The sequence below is a fragment of the Lynx canadensis genome, chromosome A3, assembly GCF_007474595.2.
Source record: "Lynx canadensis isolate LIC74 chromosome A3, mLynCan4.pri.v2, whole genome shotgun sequence".
NCBI classification, from domain to species: Eukaryota; Metazoa; Chordata; class Mammalia; order Carnivora; family Felidae; genus Lynx; species Lynx canadensis.
Window position 1 is genome coordinate 25,059,196 of NC_044305.1, and position 25,742 is coordinate 25,084,937.

At 38.7% G+C, this 25,742-nt stretch overlaps 1 protein-coding gene across 2 annotated transcripts in view; it reads right to left on the minus strand.

Moving 5' to 3' along the window:
- CBFA2T2 (CBFA2/RUNX1 partner transcriptional co-repressor 2) overlaps positions 1-25,742 on the minus strand; it is a 138,053-nt gene that overhangs the window by 30,724 nt on the left and 81,587 nt on the right. For both annotated transcript variants that reach the window (XM_030309785.1, XM_030309784.1), the window contains exons 2-3: positions 7,978-8,121; positions 3,452-3,693 (exon numbers count right to left, since the gene is read on the minus strand). In XM_030309785.1, coding sequence (XP_030165645.1) covers positions 3,452-3,693; positions 7,978-8,121 — 386 coding nt within the window. The remainder of the gene's footprint in view (positions 1-3,451; positions 3,694-7,977; positions 8,122-25,742) is intronic.

The following is a 25,742-nucleotide window of genomic DNA, read 5'->3' on the forward strand; positions in this document are numbered from 1 at the left end:
ACAGAAAAGAGTCAATATAGCAGGTTTAAAACTGATAACCTTATTAAAGAGCACTTACAAGGCTGGGCCATTGGCTGGCACCTATGAATTTGGCTGATGAACAGTTTCCCATAAAGATATAAAACTTTCCCTAACCGAAAAGGTAGAAGCACCCCAGTGTACATCAATAGATGAATGCAAAAGATGAAGCCTACTTCGGATTCTGTGTCTCCTTCTCTCTCTCTACCCCTCCGCCACTCGTGCTCTGTCTCTCAAAAATAAACATTAAAAAATTTTAAAAATTAAATAAAATAATGGATGTTAAATTCAAGTAACACTTCTTTTTCTGCATCTTCTCCAAATAAATTCATAGTTTCAATACCAATTGCTGATGAAATACTAATTTCATCAAAAGATGAAAGCAAAATGTGGTATATACATGCAATGGAATCTTTTCAGCCAAAAAAAGTAGAAAAATATGATAAATACTATAACAGGGATGAACCTTGAGGATAATTACACTAGGCAAAATAAGCAACAGAAAGACAAATACTGTATGATTCTACTTATATGAGGTAGCTAGAGTAGTCAAGTAGACTGGTGGTTGATAGGAACTGAAGGGTAAGTAAGGGATGGGGAATTATTGTTTAATGGCACAAAGTTTCAGTTTTGCATGATTTAAAGAGTTCCTGAGGTGGATAGTGGTGATGGTTGCACAACAATACACTTAAATCATTGAATTATACACTTAAAACGGGGTAAGTTGGTTGTTATGTGTATTTTTACCACCTATTGATGATTATCATTGGGAAAAAAAAAAAATTAACCTGAGAATGGCCATTTAAAGGACACAATTGGTTACATGTACATACAAATACTTCTTCAGCTATAAAAAAATTTTGACGGGGCGCCTGGGTGACTCAGTTGGTTAAGTGTCCAACTTCGGCTCAGGTCATGATCTCACAGTCTAGGAGTTCAAGCCCCACATCGGGCTCTGTGATGACAACTTAGAGCCTGGAGCCTACTTCAGATTCTGTGTCCCTCCCTCGCTCTGCCGCTCACCTGCTCCTGCTCTGTCTCTCTCTCTCTTAAGAATAAATAAGACATTAAAAAAAAAACAAAAAAAACACCGAAGTTTAAAAAAAAATGGACTTCTTTTCTGGTTTTCTTTCTTTCTTTTTTTTTTTTTTTGCAAATAAGGGCTATCATTTTTTCTTTTACTCTTGAAATTATCTTCAACCTTAGACTCCACTTAAAGCTGGGGTGCCTCTGTGACTCAGTCAGTAAAGCATCCGACTCTTGATCTCGGCCCAGGTCACGATCTCACAGTTTGAGAGTTTGGGCCCCACATCAGGCTCTGCACAGATGGTGCAGAGCCTACTTGGGATTCTGTCTCTCCCTCTCTCTCTGCCCCTCACCTGCCTGTGCTCTCTCTCTCTCAAAATAAATAAATACACTTAAAAATATATATACAGAGTTGTGCCTAAATCTGTTGCTAGAATTGGTATGACATTCTGATGTCTGCTTTGCTTACAATTATGTTCAAACTCATTTTGACATTTAAAGCCCAATTTTATTACTCTAGATCTAGTAGCATAAAATTTGACCAAAAACATTTTTCCCCTAAAAACAAAAATAAAAAAACCCTTTCTAATTGATAAAGGTGGCTCACTGTGCCTAGACAGTGTTTTTGCAAACATTGTGGTTTCTGCTGAACATTGATTTTTCCTTCTGGGAATTTGGAATTTCAGCAGGTGCTGGCAAAGACTGCCTATGTACCCAGACTCAAGTAAAAACCTTGGGCATAAGTCTCGAATAGGCTTTCCTGGGCAAAAGCATCACACATATGTCACTACATTTTCACTGCTGGGGGAAGAGTGAGCTCTGTGTGACTATTTATACAAGAGAAGAGCATAAGGAAGCCTGCACATGGATTCCACTAGATTCCAACAGTATCTCTTTCCTTTATGATCCAGCTGTGTAACCTTATGCCTCTGTAATAAATCTTAGTTGTGAGCACAGCTATATGCCAAGTCCTGTGAATTCTTTTAAGAAATTTCAGAACTTGGGGGTTGTATTAGGTTTTTTGACTATGCCTCAAAATGCAAACAACTCAAATGCCCATCAAGAGCAAAAAGTAAAAATTGTATTCCTACAATAAAATACTATATAATGTAGCAATGAAAATGAACAACCTTAAAAAAAAAAAAAAAGAACAACCTAACAGCTCTAAAAAGCAAAAGGGATTAAATCTGAAATGATGAAAAAGTCATTTATCACATTCTGCCTTGTATGAAAGTTGTTTCTTCTACACTAGACTGAGAAATCTGTTAAGTTATTCAACTTTTTAGCCTCAGACTCCTCTAATTTATGTGGGTTACATCTATCAATAATCCCAATATTAATAATTAACTTCAGAATTTGGAAACCATTTATTATTAACCCATTTCAAAATAACAGTATTTTCCCCAAAAATGTAGTAGGAAGAATGGCACTGTAATTACAGTTTTGCAAAATCTTTTTGGTACCTGGGTTATTAAAAGACAACTGGGTTCTCTTATCTGCTCCTGCATTTAATCCATTTCAACAGCCTGTATCATGCAGCTTCGAGAAAATTCTACTGTATGCTCCTTAGAGAGTAAGAATGAAAATGCAAGGAACATCTTAATATTATTATGAAAATAATTTTCGCCTTCAGAAGTTCCAGGAAGGGTCTGGGGGAATCTCAAGGGTCCCTGATTACACTTGGAGAACTACAGCATTAAGGCTTAGTAACGTGATTCACTTTTACATAGGTAGAGCCTAACATGCAGAACCATGAGGTGCTTTTTCAAGAGGTAAATCTTGTAGAATTCAATTTACAAACATAGGGAACTGTCAGTACTTTCCTTATATACAGTGATACGCAAACCCCACCCAGCTGTCTATGTCAGAAATTACTGCCTTATACCATCATGGGTTCACCATACTCCTTGTACAAAGAAAAATTATGTGTGGTTTGAAAATTCTACAGAAACTATATTTGCATGAAGAGCTGAAGAATGTAACCCCTTTGACACTATTTAAACCACGAGACTTATAATTTTACAAACTATTATCCTGAAACTTAAACTCCCTGTTTTTCTTTTCTCTCAGGTTTGGAAACAATGCACCAGGCACTGAATATATTAAGTAACAAAACCTTGCGTTAGCTTGGTTGAACCTCAGTAGCCTGTTGAAATTCAGTTGACGATGAATTCAAAGCTGTTTCTTGGAATTAAATCAATGTAATAAGAAATAATAAGGTAAACATTATAGATTTGTTTCCTTAATAAGTATTGTTACCCATAATTGAAATCCACAATTCCACAGGTTTATATGAGTTATATAATAACTAATCTAGTCTGCATATTTTGCCATGTTGCTCCAGGTTTGCTGGCTTTGGTTCTGAGCCATGTACTCAGATAGCTGTGGACAGTGATGCCGTACTTACCACCAGTGCTAGAACAAGAGTCCGCACCTTCTCCCCAATCTCAGGTGAGATGTCATTGCCAAACTGTTGCAGTGTGGTAAGGAAGCGTTTCAACTTGCTGAGCTGCCGAGCACCACAAGTGGCTGGCAACTGTTGATTTGTTAGTGCAGATGATGTGGAAGAGGCAGGACCATTGCTGAATCTCTGTGGTGGTGATGGGGCACCATTCAGGGTAGGAGGAGAATGGTTCATGCCATTGCTTACTAAAAGAAAGCCAAAATGAAAGACTCTGTTTAAGTGCAAAACACACAGGTCTTTGTTAATTTCTTCCTGTTTGCATTAACCTTCGTTTGTTCATTTGAATTTTGTAAAGCACACATTAAGAATATACAAGAAACTGTTTCTGCCCTCAGTGAGACTACTACATAGGAAGACAGACTACCAGGTCAAAAATCTTAACAGAATAACACAGACGTGTTAAAATAAGAGTACGGAGTGCTGTAAGAGCTTGGAGAAAGGCTATCTAACTATAGTTGCTATGGGGCCGGGGTAGGTAAAGATTTCCTGCAACAGGTACTGCAGAAGCTGAGTCTGGTAGGATACGTATTTCCAGTGTACTGGACACTTACGCGCACAAGTGCGCACCTTTCATGTGACATCCCCTTCCTGATCTTAGGGTTCCAAAGAAGTTAAGCAATCAGTTACGATGTAGCATGTGAATAGACAATCAGAAAAGAGAGAGTTCTGTTAAAGTGAGAAATGTTTTCTCTAGGCTATAGATTTAATGACCTATTCCTGCAAAAAGGTATATAAGGTACACATCTCTTGGACCATTCAGAATATTCATGCCCATCACAGTCAGTTTCTCTCTGCTCCAACAGTGTGATATTAATAGTGCCCAATTCTTGATCATTCAATAAAGCATTTTCTAGACACTACACAGGACAACATACCAATTTCTGCTCAAATTATAATACATGTGATTGATTAATGAGAGTTTAATTACTGTTTCCCCATCGTTCTTACTCATTTCTTGCTAGTTTCAATTTGCAACACCACCCTAGAACTAAGTTCTCCTTCTTCACTGAATGGTGAAATAAAATTACCTGGTGACCTAGCGTCAATAGATTTTCACTTAATCATACCCAGGCTTGAACATCTAGGAAGATGAAATTAAAACATATGTCTAAAAACATAAGAAACAAATTAAGTCAAGACTTAAGACAAATTTAAAGAGCCCAATTATTTAATCTTTACCTAACTTAGAAAACTGACCATTTACTTATATTGGGCTTAACACCAAGTCATTAATCATGAAAAATCTTCCACGTCCCTCCTTCTGCCTCCATGCCGGTCATAGTTGATCAGCCATACTGTTCCTACTACTTGACTGATCCAGATTCAAATCTGATCTGGCAAACTTTTCCTCATCCTATATTTGCTCAGGTATCACCTGTATCAAGAAACATTCTTTAACAGATTCTGTGGCTGCACGTTAAGGTAAACCCTGATAGATTTAATAACTCTTCTCTGTGCTGCCTACAGATACTTCCATTATGGTACCTACTTACTTTTTCTAGATTTGCACTGTCTTAACAGACTGTGCACTTCTTTTTTTTTTTTTTTAAAACGTTTATTTTAGAGAGCATGAGCAGGGGAGGGACAGAGAGAGGGGGAAACAGAGAATCTGAGGCAGGCTCCAGGCTCTGAGCTGTCAGCTCAGAGCCCAACATGGGGCTTGAAGCCACGAACCATGAGATTGACCTGGGCCAAAGTCGGCCACTCAACTGACTGAACCACCTAGGTGCCCCAAGACTGTGCACTTCTTAATGAACACTATGTTCTATATCTGTATATACTATACTAAGTTTTGTAGACTGTATATACCATACATAAATAGATTGGCTTTGTTCATTAGCTAGCGAAGTGTAAGTGTTGAGGAAAAAGCTGCTGAATAATTCACTACATAAAAGACTAACAGGCTAAGAAAGAAAGGGCGAATTCTCCTCTGTATCTTTCATTAAAACAGATCACTAGAGCTACTGGAAAGGAAAGCTCAATACTCAACCTCAGCAATCCAGAAAATTAGTTGCAATGGTCTGCTGTTTCTTTGTGTTCACAGAAAGGTCAATTGCCACTGGAGAGCTGCCCCTTTTGAAGCAATCCATAAATGGAATATATTACTGTGCTTTTTAGCCACGCTGCTTTTTCACAACCTCTTCAGTGAAAGCATATGAGCACATTTTCTGAAGTAAAATGAAGTAGTCAAATATGGAGGTAAAAAGAGCTGAATTTATGTGCAGATATATCTATTCCTATTGTCTGTATCTTGAAATCTGAATGACAGCCTAGGTTTAAATCTCTTCATTTCAAGACAGCACCTATATCTAAGGATGTAGAACTTTGAAATAGAAAATAGAATTTTAATTTTTTTTTTAACGTTTATTTATTTTTGAGACAGAGAGAGACAGAGCATGAACGGGGGAGGGGCAGAGAGAGAGGGAGACACAGAATAGGAAGTAGGCTCCAGGCTCTGAGCCATCAGCCCAGAGCCCAACACAGGGCTCGAACTCATGGACCGCGAGGTCATGACCTGAGCTGAAGTCGGACGCTTTACCGACCGAGCCACCCAGGCTCCCCGAAAATAGAATTTTAAAAAGGATATTAAACTTCATTTCTAGTTCCAGACTGCTACAGTTGCCACTTACTCAATTTCAAATGTTTTAAAATATAATAATTAAAATTTCTATTAAAGCTGTACCGCTTAGACTCTTTTGCCTTTTAAAATAATAAACACAAAAAACATACATGTTTGAGCAATGATAGTGTGTAAGCTTATGTAAAGGCATTTAAATAAGAAAATGCATATAGTGCCTAGCAGAGTGTTCTAATGCATTGTGGGTACTCCATAAACACTGAGTGTCCTCTGCTCTATGAGGCACAGTATCTGAGAGAGTCAACATGCACAGGCACAGAAAGGCAGAAAAATTCAGATTAAAATCTAGACATGTAAAGGTGCACCTGGGTGGCTCAGTTGGTTAAGTGTCCGACTTTGGCTCACATCATGATCTTGTGGCTCATGGGTTTGAGCCCTGCATCGGGCTCTGTGCTGACAGCTCAGGATCTTCTATCTCTCTCTCTCTCTCTCTCTCTCTCTCTCTCTCTCTCCCAACCTCACTCATGACCTGTCTCTCTCTCTCAAAAATAAATAAACATTAAAAGAATATTAAAAAACAATCCACACAAGTTAGTATGTATGCATGTAAGTCTAGATTTTAAATTGGGTCTTCTTTTGACTTTTGTTTGTGTGTTTAACTATATATATAGGACTGATTGCTGAGTTACACAGGCTTTGTGAAAATTCAACTTTACTAAATACTACCAAATAATTTTCTCACATTCAAACAATGTAGGAGCGTTCAGGTAGCTCACCATATGCTCACCAAACCTTGATATTACTTTCCATTTTGAACATTCTTGTATTACATTGGGTTTTAGTTTGCATTAACTTGATGCAAAGTTGAACATCTATTATATATTTATTGGCTAATGTAATTCTTTTTTTTTAAGTGTTTATTTATTTTGAGAGAGAGAGAGAGAGAGAGAGAGAGAGAGATTCCCAGCAGGCTTCACACTGAGTACAAAAGCTGTATGTGGGCCCTGATCCCATGACTGTGAGATCATGACCTGAACTGAAATCAAGAGTTGGACATTTAGCTGACTGAACCACTCAGGCGCCCCTGGCTAATGTAATTCTTATGGACTGAATTATGCCCCCCCACAAATTCCTATGTTGTAGTTCTAATCCCCTGCATCTCAGAATGTGACTGTATTTGGAGACACAGCCTTTAAAGGTTACATGAGGTAATGTGGGTGGTCCGTAATCCACTATGATTATTGTCCTTATAAGAGGAAAGGACAGCAGGTATGCACATGCACAGAGGCAAGGACATGGGAGGACACAGCAGGAAGGGTGGCCATCTGCAGCCAAGGAGAGGGGCCTCAGAAGAAACCAAACCTGCTGACGCCGTGATCCTGGACTTCTATCCTCCAGAACTGTGAGTTTCAGCCAACCAGTCTGTGGTATTTTGTTGTGACAGCCCTAGCAAACTAATACAATATTCATGCTCTTTTGTCAAGAGCCTTACCATGGTAGTCCTGGAATAGTTTTAGAAGTTGTTTGGTAATTATATGAAATTTACATTGATTCCTATAAAGCAATATAATAATTTAAATTCATTTTTGAGCCAAGAAATTAAAATAGCTACTTAATAGCCAGAGTATGAAAACAAAGTATCTATACCCCTAAATTTTCAAATGCCTAAATTAGCTAAGTACTATTCTCAGAGGGCAAAAGCAATTTATAAAAGAAATAACCGTGTGTGTGTAATATGTATATGTACATATGTGTGTGTGTGTAGATATAAAATACCTTACAGCTATTTTGAAAATGTTGAATAGCATATGCAGAAGGCTTCATAGCAGCCAGTCACTTAGATCTAAACGTCACCCTGAACCACAAACCCAAATAAATTAAGAGGTCTCACATGCTGTTGGAGTAAATGACACTGGCCTGGGTCCCCCAGGATTTATTGGTGGGAGGGGTGGCATGGTGGGAGGTGAGGATCTTGACTGTATCTTCACTTCCACAGGCGATCCAGGCATTGCTGGCACTCTTTTCTCAGCACCAACTAGAGAGAATAAAAGGAATGGAGGTCAGAGTTGTCCACAAGGTAATAAAAATCGTAACAGTAATTTGAAATATGAAATACCAGTATATTTTCCTAGAGGACTGAGAAGTTAAGATGCTTATCTGAGTAGGCTGTATGGAGGGCCCTCAAAAGGTATCTACAGTAGTTCCCTTTCAGCCAGTTTCACTTTCCACAGTTTCAGTTACCTGTGGCCAACCATGGTCTGGAAACACATGATCGTCCTGATGGGTAGAGAGTCAGAAGGGCAAGAGTAGCCTAACATAAGGTCATCATGCCTGGGTCATTCGCCTCATCATGCAGGCATTTTATTGTCTCACATCATCACAAAAAGAAGGGTAAGTATGGTACAATAAGATATTCTGATAGAGGGGGAGAGACAGGGGGAAACCACAGTCACATAACTTATAGTATATTGTTATAATTGTTCTATTTTATTTTCATTTATCGTTAATCTCTTACTGTGCTTAACTTATAAATTAAGTTTTATTACAGGTATGTGTATAGGAAAACACCTAATATGTATTTAGGATTTGGTACTATCTGCAGTTCCAGGTATCCATTGGGGTCTTAGAATGTATCTCCTGTGGTTAAAGGCTGGGGGAGCAGGACGACTGTACCTCTGACTACCTTGAACTGTGTGAATATATGCTCATTTGGAAAAAGGCTCTTGGAAGATGTAGCTATGGATCTTGGAAGGAGATCATCCTGGATTATTGAGGGGGGCTCTAAACCCATTATGAATGATACCCTCCTAAGAAGAGCTGAAGGGGCACATACACAGAGGGAAGACTACATGAAGATGGACGTAGTTGCACAATGCAAGGGCAACGTGACCATGATGGCAGAGACGGGAGTGATGCATCCATATGCCAAGGAATGCCAAGGACTGTCAACAACCAGCAGAAGCTGGGAGACAGGTATGGACTAGATTCTTCTTCAGAGGTCCCAAGAAAGAACCAACCCTGCTTACACCTTGATTTTGGACTTCTAGCCCCCAGAACAGTGAGAGATTATTGTTGCCTTAAGCCACCCAATTTGTGACCTCTGTTATGGCAATCACAGGAAACTAAAACAAGCCAGCAAGGTCAAAGGGTAACATGACCTGAAAGTTAACAGTGAAGATAGTGGCTGAGAAAGGAAGAAACCAGGTTGCATATTCAGCCTGTCTCAAATGCACTGTTTTTTGACTTCTTTTTTATAAATTCATCAAATAATAGGGGGAAAAAAGCTAATGTGGGACTGTCTAGACCAGTAGGCATCAATTGCACAGCAGGGAAACAGAATCATAATCAGTTGTATATAAATTACCACAAATGACAAAGTACTAAATTTTTATATATATTAACTAGGGATAAGCAGGGAAAAAGAGGTGGAGTCAACATCCCTGACGTCAATCATGCAAATGTCATTTATGATGTACAGTATCTAAAAAGATGAAAAGTAGAGCTGAATCTAAACAAAGTACAGGCTAGTTCACCATGGGGACAATTCATAAGCAGCTGTTTGATAACGGTAGGAAACGACAAATTCCAGAAAAAGAAATATGACAGATTAAACTTACTGACATCAGAAATAGGTCTGGACTAGTATCAACAGGACTGGAGCAATATTCTAAAACAGCTTCAGTTACTTTCCCCCATTAAAAAGAACATGTTACATACTTGGTTAATAATAGGACCAGTGTCACCATAATCATCTTTAAACTGAACTGTGTTCCTCTCGGTAACTCCAAGCTTTTCATGTAAGTGCCATGTATTTATTCTCCAATAACTGTTGAATTCAATTTAAAGAACAAGACACGGATACACCAAAGGTTCAAATGAGAATGTTAAACCAAAGATTTCTTTCTGTGAGATCATAGCTGTAGACACAATACATTCATGACACTGGCAAAAAAGCCCATCTCTGCACATTTATGAGCATGTTTTAATGAGGAAAATATCACCAAATATTATTTTTATGCTTCAGTTTGCATTGGTCATATTTTGGAAAGAGATCTAATGAATACATAAAGTCTATCAAGTAATGTCCTCAAGTTACAAAACCCCTGACAAAAATGTGCGGCTCTCTGAGAGCCATGTGGGCAACACTCTGCCAGCTCTTCCCATCTCTCTGTCCAGGACATTTTCTTTGTGAAATTGATGGTCGTCCTGTCTGATTAGTGGACTAATGAGCTGTTGCGTTTGCCTTTTTCTTCTTGACAGTATTTTTCTCAATGCCCTTCAGAGAATGGTTGACATGTTTCCAGCTCTCCCATCTGGGGCCCAGCTTTCTGGAGGGTGGGGGGAGAGGGGAAGGAAGGAACTGACAGTTGTCTCGCACTATAATGTGTTGTGTATAGTGTGCAACAACCTAGAGGGAGCCTTTCTTCAGACCACCTGCCTTTACAGCAAGGGCGCCAAAGGCCCGAGGAGGACGTAACAGCAAGATGTGTTTTAACATTCAGCACTTGGCAGGATGAAAAACTGAGAGGAACCCAACTGCAGAACACTGAATTATACACCAAGTGAAAGCTTAGATACTGGGCAAAACCCACCCCGCAGTGTACCGTTTACAGATTGAAACTACCCACATCTCTTGTTCACATCACTACTCATAAATCTGCAACACTAGTGTTGTAGCTCATGTTTCAATAACATTGACTAGTAGAAAAAACATGGGGTATGGAGGCTGAGAAATTTCATGTGAATTCTCATTCTGTTAGAACCTACATTACTTTTATTAAATCATTTCACCTTTCTGGGTCATTTCTAACAAATGTAAAGTAAGAGGCAATAAGACCTACCTGGTAGGAAACAGGTGAGGGTAAAAAACAATGCCTCAACTAGTGCTGGCTGGAGAAGGTACTCAGTAAACAGAAATGATGATTAGGAAACAGGAAGCCTAGTGTCAAGTTCTGGATATACCACCTAACTAGCTATGTGACCATGACCGAGTTAATATTTCCATAGAAAATGGGTACACTATCAACAGCTAATCCATCTAACCTCAGCGAGATTACATGGAATGATTCAAGAATTAACAGCTGCAAAAGCACCAAGTACCATGTAAGGGGGTATTTTTATTGGAGGCTGGGTGGCATGAAGGCACTTCATGGTGTGAGATCTATCCAAGTGGTTTACAACATGACAATACAGCAGCTGCTCAAATGGTGGATAAGGGGTACATTCCAAAGTAGGCATTTTAACCCTCTGATTGTTGGCTGTGCCATGCCTTTATGTCATCACTGTTACAGTGACTTCATTTCTGAATTTTTTTGGAACAGATACTCATGTTTTATATTCTAGCTGAATTCTTTTAAAAAACCAACCATATCTTGAGATCTTTTCAATGCCAGAGAACCTTAGATACAGTGCAAAGAGAAGAAATTCCTTTCTCTCAAGTGGCACTCTGAACCCATAAACACCACTGCTTGGAATATCAAAAAGGAATAAAGTCTTCAGTCCAAGAAAATCAAAATAACCCTTACTTTTGTCATAAAGGTTCAACTTGATTCTAAACATAGATTTTAAGATTCAGCGTAACTGATTTAGTCACCCTGAGTCTGTGCTTTGGTTATTTTGAAGACTTAGGTATATATGGCTTAAAAAATAAAACTCGAGGGGCACCTGGGTGGCTCAGTCGGTTAAGTCTCTGACTTCAGCTCAGATCATGATCCCGCAGTTTGTGGGTTCGAGCCCTAAATCAGGCTCTCTGCTGTCAGTGCAGAGCCTGAAGCCTGCTTCGGATCCTCTGCCTCCCTCTCTCTCTGCCCCACCCTTGCTCGAGCAGGCACATGTGCTCTCTCAAAATGAAACATTAAAAAATTAATAATAATAATGCATGACCACATGCATTTCCAATATCACTAGTGGAACTAAAAGAAGAGCAAACATGAAAAAGTGTGTCTGAATGATGATTTTAGTTCTCCATCGTGCAATATGATGTGGATGTCATGAAAACAGAAAACTGATGAGAGAGAGAACACAGTAATGAACAGTTCTCTTTGTGACAGCAGAGCTTTTGTTCCTCACACAGGAATTTGAAGAATCAGACATGGAACTAAAGAGCAGAACACTTCTATAAGAGAAGTAATACAGAACATAAACACAAACATCCCAGATAAATATTACTTGAGAAGAATCCTGTATGTTAAACTGCCCATAAACAAAAGTATTTACAAAGCATTATAAACTGCTTTTACTTTTTTTTTTTTTTTTTTTTTTAAGTTTATTTACTTATTGTGAGACAGCGCAAGCCAGGTAGGGGCAGGGAAAGAGAGAATCTTAAGGACGTTCTGCACCATCAGCGAGGAGCCTGATGCAGGGCCTCGAACCCCTGAAACGTGAAATCATGATCTGAGCCAAAATCAACAGTTGGAGAGGCTTAACCGTCTGAGTCACCCAGGTGCCCCTAAACTGCTTTTAAAAAGTTCTAAAAAATTACTTTGAAGCAGAAAATAGAAAAAGAAATAGAAGAGGTGTAAATATGAGATAAGAAAAATGCAATTATGTCAGGAGAAGGACTTCCTAGACTACTGGAAAGAAGAGAAACTCCCAGGGCTACAAGGAAAAAGTATGTTTAGGTAAAAGAAGGTGAACTTGATGTGAAAAATGCTTTATCACTTACTAGTTTTGTGTGGTAATGATTTTCCTCATGTGTTCCTAGGATAACACATCAAAAACAAGGTTCTGTGAGGGGTACCATAACATATATAATAATGGCCATACAGTACGTACTTACTTGAATTAGATTACAAATCTATTAAAATAAATAATTTTATTTGGCCATTGAGATGTTTATGTATGCTGAGTTTTGGGTAGAAGATATGGTCAAGTGCTCCTGATTATCATCACTGAGAAAAATGAGGTGAATATAGATCTTTCAGATCAATAGAACAGGAATACTGATCACTCCAAACATGTTGACCAAGGAAGTCATTCTATTTCTTAAAAAAAAAAAAAAAAAAAAAAGACTCCTTACTAAGAAACTATGGGAAGGTTTAAACCTTTTAAACCTCTAAATCTTTGGGGGCAGAGGCAAAACCACCTAATTTTCTTTTCTATATATTTATATGGTTCAGAAATCACCATGATATAAAAAGAAATATCTGTTGCTCCTGTCCCTACCTACTCCACCTCAAAGGTAACCATTTTATTTTCGTCAAAAAAATTTTTTTTTAATGTTTATTTATTTTGGAGGGGAGGGAGAGAGAATCTGAAGCAGGCTCCAGGTTCTGAGCTGTCAGCACAGAGCCCGACATGGGGCTCGAACCCACGAACCGCGGGATCATGACCCAAGCCGAAGTCGGATGCCCAAATGACTGAGCCACCCAGGAGCCCCCATACGTAACCATTTTAATTAATTTCTTATGTATCCTTCCATTCTTTCTCCATGCACAAATGAGTAAACACGAATATAAATTCCTATCCCACCCCTGTTTATAAAAAGAAAGCATAATGATGTTAAATTGAATGTCCCCAGTAATGGCCTCTCTGCATCCACCCCATTTGCAATGTATCCAGAAGTGGGATCTATTTCCCTATTCCCAGAATCTGGCTAGAGCCTCTGACTTGCTTTGACCAACGTAATGCGATAGAAGTGACAGAGTGCCAGTTCTGAGCCTCTCTTGGAATCCTGACCCAGCCATGAAGGCAAATCCAGACTCCTCTGCTGTAGGATGACACCACATGGAACAGAGATGAGCTGTCCGAGCTAAGGCCAGCTGACCCCAAACACGTGAGAGCCTATCCTAGAGAGTCTGGTCTGCAGCTAGCTGACTGCAGACATACGAATAAGTAAGAACAACCAAAAGCAGAACAACTGCCTGACTCACAGTCATGAGCAAAAAAATCAACACTGTTTTAGACCACTAGGTTTTAGTGTGGTTTGTTGCAGAGCAGTAGACTAGTAGGCAACGGATCTATACCACAAACTGTATTGCTCCTTGGTTTTTTTGTTTTTCTTTTGTTTTGTTTTACAATTTCAAAATATGTCCTGCAATGCTTAATTCCACAACCTTTTGTTGCTAACAGATGCGTGATATTCCACTGTGTGGAAGTACCACAGTTCATTTAAACAATCCTCTATTGAGAAATAATTGGATTATGTGTTATCATTTGTAGCTGAATTTTGAGGCTCTCTAGATCCTATGCTACTGACTATCCTGTATTTGCCAGGCTTTGGGAAAGAGACAATAGAAGATAGGGCCTTGATTAAGGTAAACATATATATTGAAACGTTTGCAAAGTACTAAGAAAATAAAAAGTAGAAACATTACCATGTGTGAAGGCCAAGGATGTCTTTACAGAGCAATAAGTAGTTCAGTGGGAAGGCTACATGAGCTTGCCAGGTAGCACATAAGGACAAAATCATGAAAGATATGGTTTAAATAGTGCCCCTAAAGTTGGGATCAGAACCAAGGAAAACATCAGAAAAAAAAAGATTTCCTTGTCTACAGTCTCTCTTTAACCATTGCCAAAAATAGGGAAATATTCTGAATGCGTAACTGTCAGATGAGAAACATTTCCAAGATTGACAATTCTAATCTGCTAAAGTTAGAGGAAAGAACATCGAAATTACTGTTGCACTTGTAGGCTTGTAAGGCTGGCTAAATGGATTGTGCGCATAGCACCTGCTTAAGGATGAACATTTCTCATCCATGTAGCTCTGCCATGAACCTGACAACACATCCAACTTTCTAATAACATGCAGGCTTCACATGCAGAGACAGCCAGGAATAACTGTTTACAATGACAGATAATTTATCATTCAACAAAAATTGAGGCATAAGGACTCAAGTAAGAAATGACCAAATGATGCTTTACAAGGGATCTTGAAGACAGAGAGATCCATTAAAATAAATACTTTACTGTATACTAAAAATAGATTGGAAAATATTTTTTTTCCATTCCACATTTTTAAATACATAAAGTTAATTTATCGAATACATTCTTATAGTTCAGGGATCAGTAAATTTTTTCTGCAAAGGCCAAGACAGTAAATATTTCTGGCTTTGTGGACGATATATGGTGTCTGTCACAACTATTCAACTTTGCTGTTACAGCACACTCTAGACAATGCAAAAAGGAACAGGTGTGGCCGTGCTCCAATAAAACTTTATTTACAAAAATACCAGTGGCCATAGTTTACTGACCTCTGCAAAGGCTGATTAAAAAACTGACAAATTAAATTTCTAATTCTTAGTTTATTTCTATGCGTTTAAAATTTATTTTGCAGCTTCCACTGAAGTGGTTCATCTGAATAACATTTTTATTCCCTTAAGACTGGGTATAAAGACAATTTACGTATGGACCTCCAAGAAAAATAACATACAAAAGTTTATTTAAAAACAGGGAAAATTATTTTTTAAAGAAAACATTATTTAAAGACAGAATACTAACAACTGAGTTCAGAGCTAGCTGAGGAGTTACAAAAATGATGCTAGTTATTTGATGTTCTTCCAAAAACAGACAGACCTATCACTAAGAGAAGAACCTCAAAGATGACTACCTAACTGTGAAGAAGGATCACTTGCTTCATGAGGATGCTAATTTCTCCCCTAGTCATCCCTCCTTTCTCTATCTTCTATAAGTGCCCTCTGATCCCAGACACAGAGACATGAAGACTATACAAATAACCCTAATAACTTGATAATAACAAGCAACTCAGAATGAACAGAAGAGATTTAAAGAGACAATTCCCAAAAGAAAATCTACAAATGGCTGATAAGGGCGTAAAAAGATGCTCATCATACCAGTCATCAAAGAAACACAAATTATAATACTGCAACAGAAAGGAACACTACGGACACACATATCCAACAATATAGATGAATGTCAAGAGCATTTGACTAAGTGAAAGATGCCAGACACACAACACAACTACACACCATATTACCCTCTTTATATAAAACTTTGTGACAAGACAAAATTAGGGACAAAAAGCAGCCAAGTGGCTGTCTGGGACCGATGGAAAGAAACAGACTACAACAAGGCACATTAGGGGGGCGAGATACATCCTCTCTTTAATTTTTTAAAATTTGTATTTATTTTGAGACAGAGAGAACACACTCGGGTCAGGGCACAGAGGGAAAAAGAATCCCAAGCAAGCTCTAGCGCAGAGCCTGACTGGGGGCTCCATATCACGAATGGTAAGTTCATGACATGAGCTGGAATTAAGGCATGGACGCATAACCAACAGAGCTACCCAGGCACCTCCATGATAAATCTTTTTATGGTGATGGAAATATTTTACATTATGACTGTAATATGCTAATTCTATCTAAATTATACCACAATAAAGGTGAGTAAAAGTTAGCAAACCAAATACGGAAGTGTATTTTTCTATAATCACAATCAAGTTGAGTTTATCCAAGAATGCAAGCATAATTTTATATATTTAAAATACAGTAAGGGGCACCTGGGTGGCTCAGGTCATGATCTCATGGTTCATGAGTTCGAGCCCCGTATCGGGCTCTGTGCTGATAGGTTGGAGCCTGAAGCCTGCTTTGGATTCTGGGTCTCCCCCTCTCTCTCGGCCCCTCCCCTGCTCATGCTTGGTCTCTCTCTCTCTCTCTCTCTCTCTCTCTCTCTCTCTCTCTCTCTCCTTCAAAAATAAACATAAAAAAAAAATACAGGGGTGCCTGGGTGGCTCAGTCAGTTAAGTGACTGACTCAATTTCAGCTCAGGTCATGATCTATCTCATGGTTCATGAGTTCAAGCCCCACATCAGACTCCACAATGTCACAGTGTGAGTCTGCTTTGGTTTCTCTCTCTCCGCCCTTCATGTGCACTCTCTCTCTCAAAACAAATAAACTTAAAAAAAGTTTAAAAAAAAATACAGAGGGGTGCCTGGGTGGCTCAGTCAGTTAAGTGTCTCACTTCAGCTCAGGTCATATCTCCCAGTCCATGAGTTCAAACCCCGCGTCGGGCTCTGTGCTGACAGCTCAGAGCCTGGAGGCTGCTTCAGATTCTGTGTCTCCCTCTGTCTCTGCCCCTCCCCTGATCATGCTCTGTGTGTGTCTCTCTCTCAAAATTAAATAAACATTAAAAAAATTTTTTTAAATACAGAAAAATTTGCCATATTAACAGATTAAAAGAAACACCTTAAAATCACGTCAATAATTACAGAAAAAGCATTTGATAACACCCAATTTCCACTCAATATGAACAAAACTAGAAATAGAAGATCAGTTCCTTAACTTGACAAAGGTTCTCTTCCAAAAACCCTTATAAAATGTCATACTTATTGATGAAACATTAAAAGCAATGTCTTTCAGCTCAGAAAGAAGATAAATCAATGCTTCTATTCAACATTTTTCACCAGTCAAGCCACAGCAGCAGAACAGTTAAGAAGAAATAATACGTATAGGAAAGGAAGAAATGGAACTGTCATTTTATACACACTAGATGACCTTCTATAAGGAAAACCAAGAGAATCTAACCATCCAATTATTAGATTATGCAGGTTCAGCAAGATTGTTAGATAGAAGTCCAATATTTTAAAAATGAATTGCATTCCTATATCCTGGCAAACAAACACTAATTTCAAAAAGATATGAATTACAATAAAAATTATAAACAATGTAGAAATAAGCCTAACACAAAATACATAAGCCCTTTATGAAGAAGATAAGTTGACTGAAAAGACATAAAAGGAGATTTAAGGGGCCCCTGGGTGGCTCAATTGGTTAAGCATCCGACTCTTGATTTCGGATCAGGTCATGATCTCACAGTTCATGGGTTTGAGCCCATTGTGGGGGCTCTGCACTGACAGTGTGGGGTTGGCTTGGGATTTTCTTTCTCTCTCTCTCTCTCTCTCTCTGCCCCTTCCTGTGCACACCCACATGCACTTTCTCTCCAAATAAACTTAAAGAGAAAAAAGTCTCCTTCTTAAAAAGAATAGTTACATCTATCATGCTTATGGATGGGAAGACTTGTCCCCATTATTTTCTCTTCATTTTAATGTATAAATTCAATGCAATTCTAATTACATGCAAGATTTTTAGTGTAACTTGATGAGCAAATACTAAAATCTAGGTACAAAAGTTAACATGTTAAATGTCCAGCAACAAAACTGAGGCATATTCACAAATGAAATAGTACTACTGAATAAGTGAACTAGATCTTATGTATTAAAAGGATAAATCCCCAAACAATGTAGTATTATTGGGTAAAAAGAACAGACTGCAAGAAATATACGGATAGAGGAATACTTTAATAAAAGCCTCGGGGCGCCTGGGTGGCTCGTCGGTTGGGTGTCAAACTTCGGCTCAGGTCATGATCTCACAGTTCATGGGTTTGAGCCCCACGTCGGGCTCTGTGCTGACAGCTCAGAGGCTGGAGCCTGCTTCAGATTCTGTGTCTCCCTCTCTCTCTGCCCCTCCCCACTCACACTCTGTCTCTCTCTCGCTCTCAAAAATAAATAAAGCATTAAAAAATTTTTAATTTAATAAAAGCCTAAAACCATAAAAATTTACATATGGTAATAGATCAATCTACATATGGTACATTTACATATGTATACATAGTAAAATCTTTTTTAAAACAAGGGAATAATAAACATCAAATTTAAGAGGTGCCTGGGTGGCTCAGTTGGCTGAGCTGCTGACTCTAGATACCAATTTAAGCTCAGGTCATGATCCCCAGGGCAGGGGAAATACAAAAAAATAAAAATAAAACATCAAATCCAGGATGATGACTACTGCAAAGGGAAGAAAAGGGCATGAATCAGGTGGTACAAACTGTAGTTCCAATGGTTTATTTATTTTTTTGAAGAGAGAGAGAGAAAGTGTGCAAGTGGGGGGAGGACAGAGAAAGAGAAAGAGAATTTCAAGCAGGTTCTACACTGAGCACGGATCCCAAAGGGGATTCAATCTTATGACCTTGAGATAACGACCTGAGCCAAAATCAAGAGGTGTATGCTCAACCAACTGAACCACCCAGGCATCTCCTAATGGCTTAATTCTTTGAAATACTGGAAGCAAAACATAAGACAAATCAGTAAAATTTGATAAAGTTAAGAGTGGTTACATGAGTGTTTTTTATGCTGTGCTTTTTTTCTTACTTTGTAAGCTTGAACTATTTCACAAGAAAAGAAAAATCACTGGTTGCAATAGGAAAAATAGTAAGATCATAACGCCGGAAGAGACCACTTACAGGGTTGTTATAATGAGAGATGATTATGGCCTGAGATTGGAGTAGCAACAGGAATGGGGAAATGGGATTGGATTTCAAAGATATTTAGAGTTACAATAAATAGGATTTGTTGACTCATTAGATGTGGAAGATAAGACAAGTGACCAAGACAGAGGCCACAAGAGGGACAGTACATTGGAGAGGAGAGATGATGAGTTCAGTATTGGCCACAATTGCTTTCCTGACGCCTCTGATGGAGAAGAAAGAAGGCTAGAATACAACTAGGAGATAGGACTTTGAATCCTGATTATTCTCACAATTAATCAGCTGTGGGATCTTGGGCAAGTCACTCCACACTCCTGCTTTCCTTCTCTGTAACCGAGAGGAAAGAGAGATTAGGAAAGGCCATACAGTAACCACTGAGAAGTGCTGTTACACTAAGTACAAGATACTACTAGACAGCTATCCATCAGTAATGTATTAACAATCATTATGTAACTATATATTGAAAGTAACTAACAGGTCTCCTCTGAAGCTAATAACTTTAATATTTAAAGATATGTTGGAATTGCCTGCCAACATCAAACCCTGTTGATAAGCTTAATGCAAGTTAAACGCAGCAGCAACACAGCTGACTTGATAATGTCAATAGGAAAAAGTGAAATATGGATTTTTGCTTCCCAGCTTCAGCAATGGTTTATTTGGAATAATACAGTTATCTACTCTAACTGTACACCATCTGTTTCAAGTCTCCACCAAGTTAATATTTCTCACATGAACAGAAAGGACTTAAAACTACATTTGATTTGCATCTTGCCTTCCCGTGGAGGTTACCCCTATCACAATCTAAACCTACTGAGTATTGACCTCTGAACATTGTGAAACATTATTCTTCTGGCCAAACACATATAGTCCAAATCAGATAACTCAGAGATCTGAGACAGTCAAAGGATAAGCTAACTGCAGTCCTGGTTAAATAAAAATCTGTCTTACTTGTTTTTCCGGAGAGCAGGAAAATTGATAAAAATTTCTCACACAGCTGGTCTCTCTGGTTCCATCTACTGATGCATCTGTGCTCCAGTGACTTAACTCAGGCTATCCCTCTGGCCTAGAATTGGCTTCCCCCAAGTTGTTGCACGGCTGACTCCTTATCACTCAGAAGTCAAAACTAATGTCACTTTTCTCAGGGAGAGCTTCCCTATCTGAAGCTGCTTTCCATTCTCCCTACCAGACCATCCCATGTCCTTGTTTATTCTCTTCATTACATTTATTATCATTGTACCAATCAAGCATTTGTTTGCTTGACTCATGCCCATTTTGGGGGAAATAAATGCCCCATCTATTTCTTTACAATACCCTCAGTACTTAGAATAGGCAGTACTGAATCACAATGATCCAAAGTAGCACATTCAAGTTTGGCTAGACTTGAATTCTCTTCTCTCTCACACCTCCCTATTTCCATTGAGTCAGTACATACTTGTCACTTCTACCTTTTCATTCTCAACCTCTCTCTTTTCTCAGAACCACTGCCTTAGATTAGTCCCTTTTACCTCTAACTAGACTCTCTCCGGGTTTCAGACTATTATGCACTCTCCTACCAGCAGCCATTTCTTCAAGAATCTCTGTATCTTTTGTTCCTTAGACTGGACCTTCATGGTTCCCAGTCACTAAACTCCAATACTTGCCCACATCCATTTTCATGAACAGTTCTACATCCCAATTAGGTTGGTCTCCTAATAGGTCATGGTCGTTCTCTGGTCATACCATCTCTATTTCCTAGAACTTCTTCCATCTCCTTTCTCTAGTTACACTTAAATCTTCCCCGATACTTTTGTTCCAATTTGTTGGTCCTTATTTTCATCATCTGTCACCATGCCTAGGATATTACAAGTTCAAGAATAGTGGTTTCATAACAATTGTTGACTGAACGGGGGGGGGGGGGGGGGGGGGGGATCCATAAGAGGTAATTATGCTATTAGTTCTGTTGAAGCATGATGTCAGTATTAATAGCACAAGTATAAGCAAGTTATGCTTACTGTAATTCTAGAGCACAAACTATTCCATTTATCCTAAATTTTCATATAGTTTTACTCAACAATAGGGAGACTAAGTATGAAGATAAAATTATATGATTCCATCAGTACCACTTAAAAATCACCCCTCAAAAATATACATACTACTAAAGCATTATTACACATAAATGAAAGCAGTATAATGTTATATAAATCATAAGCAATTAATTCTATTAACGATAGAGAAGTTGAATATCTGTTTTTAAACTGCTGGGGAATATCCTCCCAGACTTCAAATCTTTTGTTCATATGAACTCTCTCAATAGCCTTTTACATCCCAAAGATGCTAAATTTACCTCAATACCCATCCTCCCGTGTGTGTGTGTGTGTGTGTGTGTGTGCGTGCGCGTGGCTGTTATCCTTTCAGATTGGAAATATTAAATTGTAAAGGCTATTAACTTTCACTATTTTAATTATATTCTAGTAAGTAAAAACGTTTGTCCAATGCAAAGGCATATGTACCCAGCCCTATCTTTCAAATATTAGTAAGGTAACCATCAAGTTAACTGTAACTTAAAAAAACATTTTCTGGGGCGCCTGGGTGGCTCAGTCAGGTAAGTGTCTGACTTCAGCTCAAGTCATGATCTCATGGTTTGTGAGTTAGAGCCCTGTGTTGGGCTCTGCACCGGCAGTGTGGAATCTGCTTGGGATTCTCCCTCTCCTCTCTCTCTGCCCCTCCCCTGCTCGTACTTTCTCTCTCTCAAAATAAATACGTAAAAAAAATTGTTTTTCTAAATCACAGGACCATGCTCCGTTAACTTGGATGTACAAATGTTTTTATTTTCTGTACACAGTTATTCCTCAAACTTCATAAACAGCTTGCCAGTGCTAGGGTTCCAAATTGGATCCATATCCCTTTAATATTTGAAGAGCTGATTCAAATGTTTTTCCAGTCTGAAGTATGATGATGAAGCCTGTCAATTTCGGCCTTAGGGTGGATAACCATACAAACAGAACTGCAGTGGGGCGCCTGCATGGCTCAGTCGGTTGAGTGTTCGACTTTGGATCAGGTCATGATCTTGTGGTTCATGAGTTCGAGCCCCGAGTCAGGCTCTGTGCTGACAGCTTGGAGCCTGGAGCCTGCTTCAGATTCTGTGTGTGTCTCTCTCTCTCTCTCTATGCATCTTCCCTGCTCATGCTCCGTCTTCTCTCTCAAGAATAAACAAACAAACAAAAAACAGAACTGCAGAGCCAGGAGTATATCAGAGACCAAAGATCAAGCTGTCTTCCAAAATGGGAAGGTCTGGACAACCTCCCTGAATGGCTGATACCAGCTTCTGTTAAGGAACTCTGGGCACTGAGCAGTTTGCCTTATTACAAAAATAGCACATACCACTGCTAGACAGCTAAGAAGTAGTTCTGGGCAATGGTCACTAATAGTTCTGTTTCCAGGGGTCTTAACATTGTCAAATATTTGAAGAAAACTATCTCATCATGAGTAATCAAAAGCAAATGGTTGTGCAAAACCACCAAACTATATATTCCTATGGCACCTACAGCCACAGGATGCCAAGAAGGGGGGGAAATTCTATGTATTTGATTCAACCTTGTTTCTAACAGTTTATTTATTAAACCCCCTTTCTGGGAAACAAGTCCTTTAAAAAAATAACAAAAACTAGTTAAAGGTTTGATGGTTTCTTTTAACTACTTTCTGGAAGTTCTCTGACAGGACAACGGGATTATAGACATTTTTGAGTATATGAGTAGATGTCCTCAAGTCATGTCAACAAATATCCTCCAAATTCTGGTTATTCAGAAAAAGTTTCTGGCAAATCCATGTGTAATGCAAAGATTCTTTCTATAATATTACACAAATTCACGTTTTCAAGGTATAGATTTTTGCAGAGGATTTCACAATATAGAGCTGCATTGCTCAATATGGTAGCCATTATCCATAAATGGCTAATGAACACTTGAAATGTGGCTAGTCTAGATTGAAATATACTGAGTACAATAACAGCAAGTTTCAACATTTAGTACTAAAGAAAAGGAATGTAAAAATATCTCAAGTTTTAATACTGATTATATGTTGAAATATTAAAAAAAAATTTAATGTTTATTTTTGAGAGAGAGAGAGAGAGCGAGCACGAGCAGGGGAGGGGCAGAGAGAGAGGGAGACACAGAATCCGTAGCAGGTTCCAGGCTCCCAGCTGTCAGCACAGAACCCAACACGGGACTCGAACCCACCAATAGTGAGATCATAGCCTGAGCCGAAGCTGGACACTCAATAGACTGAGCCACCCAGCGCCCCTGTTGAGATATTTTAGACCTATATTATTAATTTCATCTGTTTTTCTAAATAAAGCTACTAGAAAATTTACATATGTGGCCCCTATTTGTGGACTGCATTATATTTTCTTGGACAGCTCTTTTAGAGAAATATGATCTACTGATAAAAAAATACACGGTCTCTAGATTCGGGCAGATGATCAGGATTCAAATTGCGGCTCTGCTACTTGTCTAGCTTTTTTTTTTTTTTATGTTTATTTTTTTATTTTTTTTGGAGAGTGAGTGAGAGAGCAAGTGAGCGAGCAGGGGAGCGGCAGAGAGAGAGGGAGACAACCGTGAGATCATGACCTGAGCTGAAGTTGGACACTTTACCAACTGAGCCACTCAGGTGCCCCTTGTCTAGCTCTTTGATAGCAGGAATAGTTCCTTCTCAAAGTCTGTTTTCTTGCTTATAACATGCAGTCAATACTGTCTAGCTGCCAGGGTTGCTGTTGACAATCAAATTAAATAAAAATAGAACAACCTAGCAGAGACCCCAAGCCACAGAAACAAACTCATCTTTTTGTCATTTTCAAGGGAAATTTGGACAATGATGACCTCACACAATTAAGGTTGAGCAATTAAGGGCAGGATAGTTTTGCTTTATTCTTCCTTTCCAGAAAGTAAGGTAAATATAAAGAGAACTCAATTAACTAATCATTTTATTGATCTCAATCTTTGAGGAATGTAAGATGCATATGTTGCTGAGATGCTTTATTACAATGAATCTGGGAGAAGCGATCTGATGTGGTCTTTATGTCCACATCAGATAAAGACCAGAGGAGGTGTCGCCACAGCCTCCTTGTGTTCTTTGTGTCTGGCTGGACTTCCAACCCCCAAACTGTAGGTCGGGTTCTCTCATTTGTGCATCTCCCACAGCCCAAACCAAACTCTACTGCCTTTCACCATCTTTAAGTGTGAGCTCTAATTTAAAGAGTATGTTTTGCATTTATATCCTTGAAGTTTCCATCTACCAAAAACTTGGGGCCTTTTACTTGTTTTTACTAAAAACAGGTCTTCAGTTTTGATTAAACCGAAAGCTTTTCTATAAGGAGAAGGGATCTATTTATTAAAATGATAGTTTAGGGGCACCTGGGTGGCTCAGTCGGTTAAGCGGCCGACTTGGGCTCAGGTCATGATCTCGCGGTCCGTGAGTTCGAGCCCCGCGTCGGGCTCTGTGCTGACAGCCTGGAGCCTGTTTCAGATTCTGCGTCTCCCTCTCTCTGACCCTCCCCTGTTCATGCTCTGTCTCTCCCTGTCTCAAAAATAAATAAAACGTTAAAAAATTTTTTTAAAAAATGATAGTTTATTTCTCCTTTTGGGTCCTTAAATGTTGAACTATCCCTGCATTATGGGATCATCTTGTTTGATTATGCTGTGTTACTCTTACATACAGTATTGTTCTTTATAACAAACCAAGGAATAAAAGAAACGATAATGCAGTTTAAGTCTTTCAAACTGGCCAGAAATGAAAGGGCAAGAAAGAAATACAGTGAGCTGAATAGCAACGGTACTTTTTGGGTTTAAATATATATACATTTATTTATTTACACCTAACTTTCTATTCTAATTACAGACAATACTTCAAGTGTTCACTTTTCCCTCTAAAAGTTTATCATTTTAATTTTTTTAATGTTATTTATTTTTGAGAGAGAGAGAGAGCACATGCATATGCGCATGCAAGCAGGCACAGAGAGAAGGAGAGGAAATCCCAAGCACGCTCTGATGTGGGTCTCGATCCCACAGACCATGAGATCATGACCTGAGCTGAAATCAAGAGCCTGACGCTTAACTGACTGAGCCACCCAGGAGCCCCTAAAAGTTTATCATTTTAAATAACACTTTAAGAAAGCTAAAACAGACTAACAATGCATATTGTAAATTATAATATCCACGAAAAATATTTAAGTCTATAGGTCTAATATTAAGTTGGAAGTTACGATCTTCCCCATTCAATGGAAAGACCCAATGATTCACTCTTAATTCCTGATTTCATCACTATCAAAATTTCTAATGCAATTTAAACTATGTGAATGAAACAATGTTTGGAACAAATGGTCCAGATGTGAGCATCTGCCTCTCATTTGTCTTGGGACAGAAATTGTGAGTTAAGATTAATGGCTTTAAATGCCAAAACAGCCCA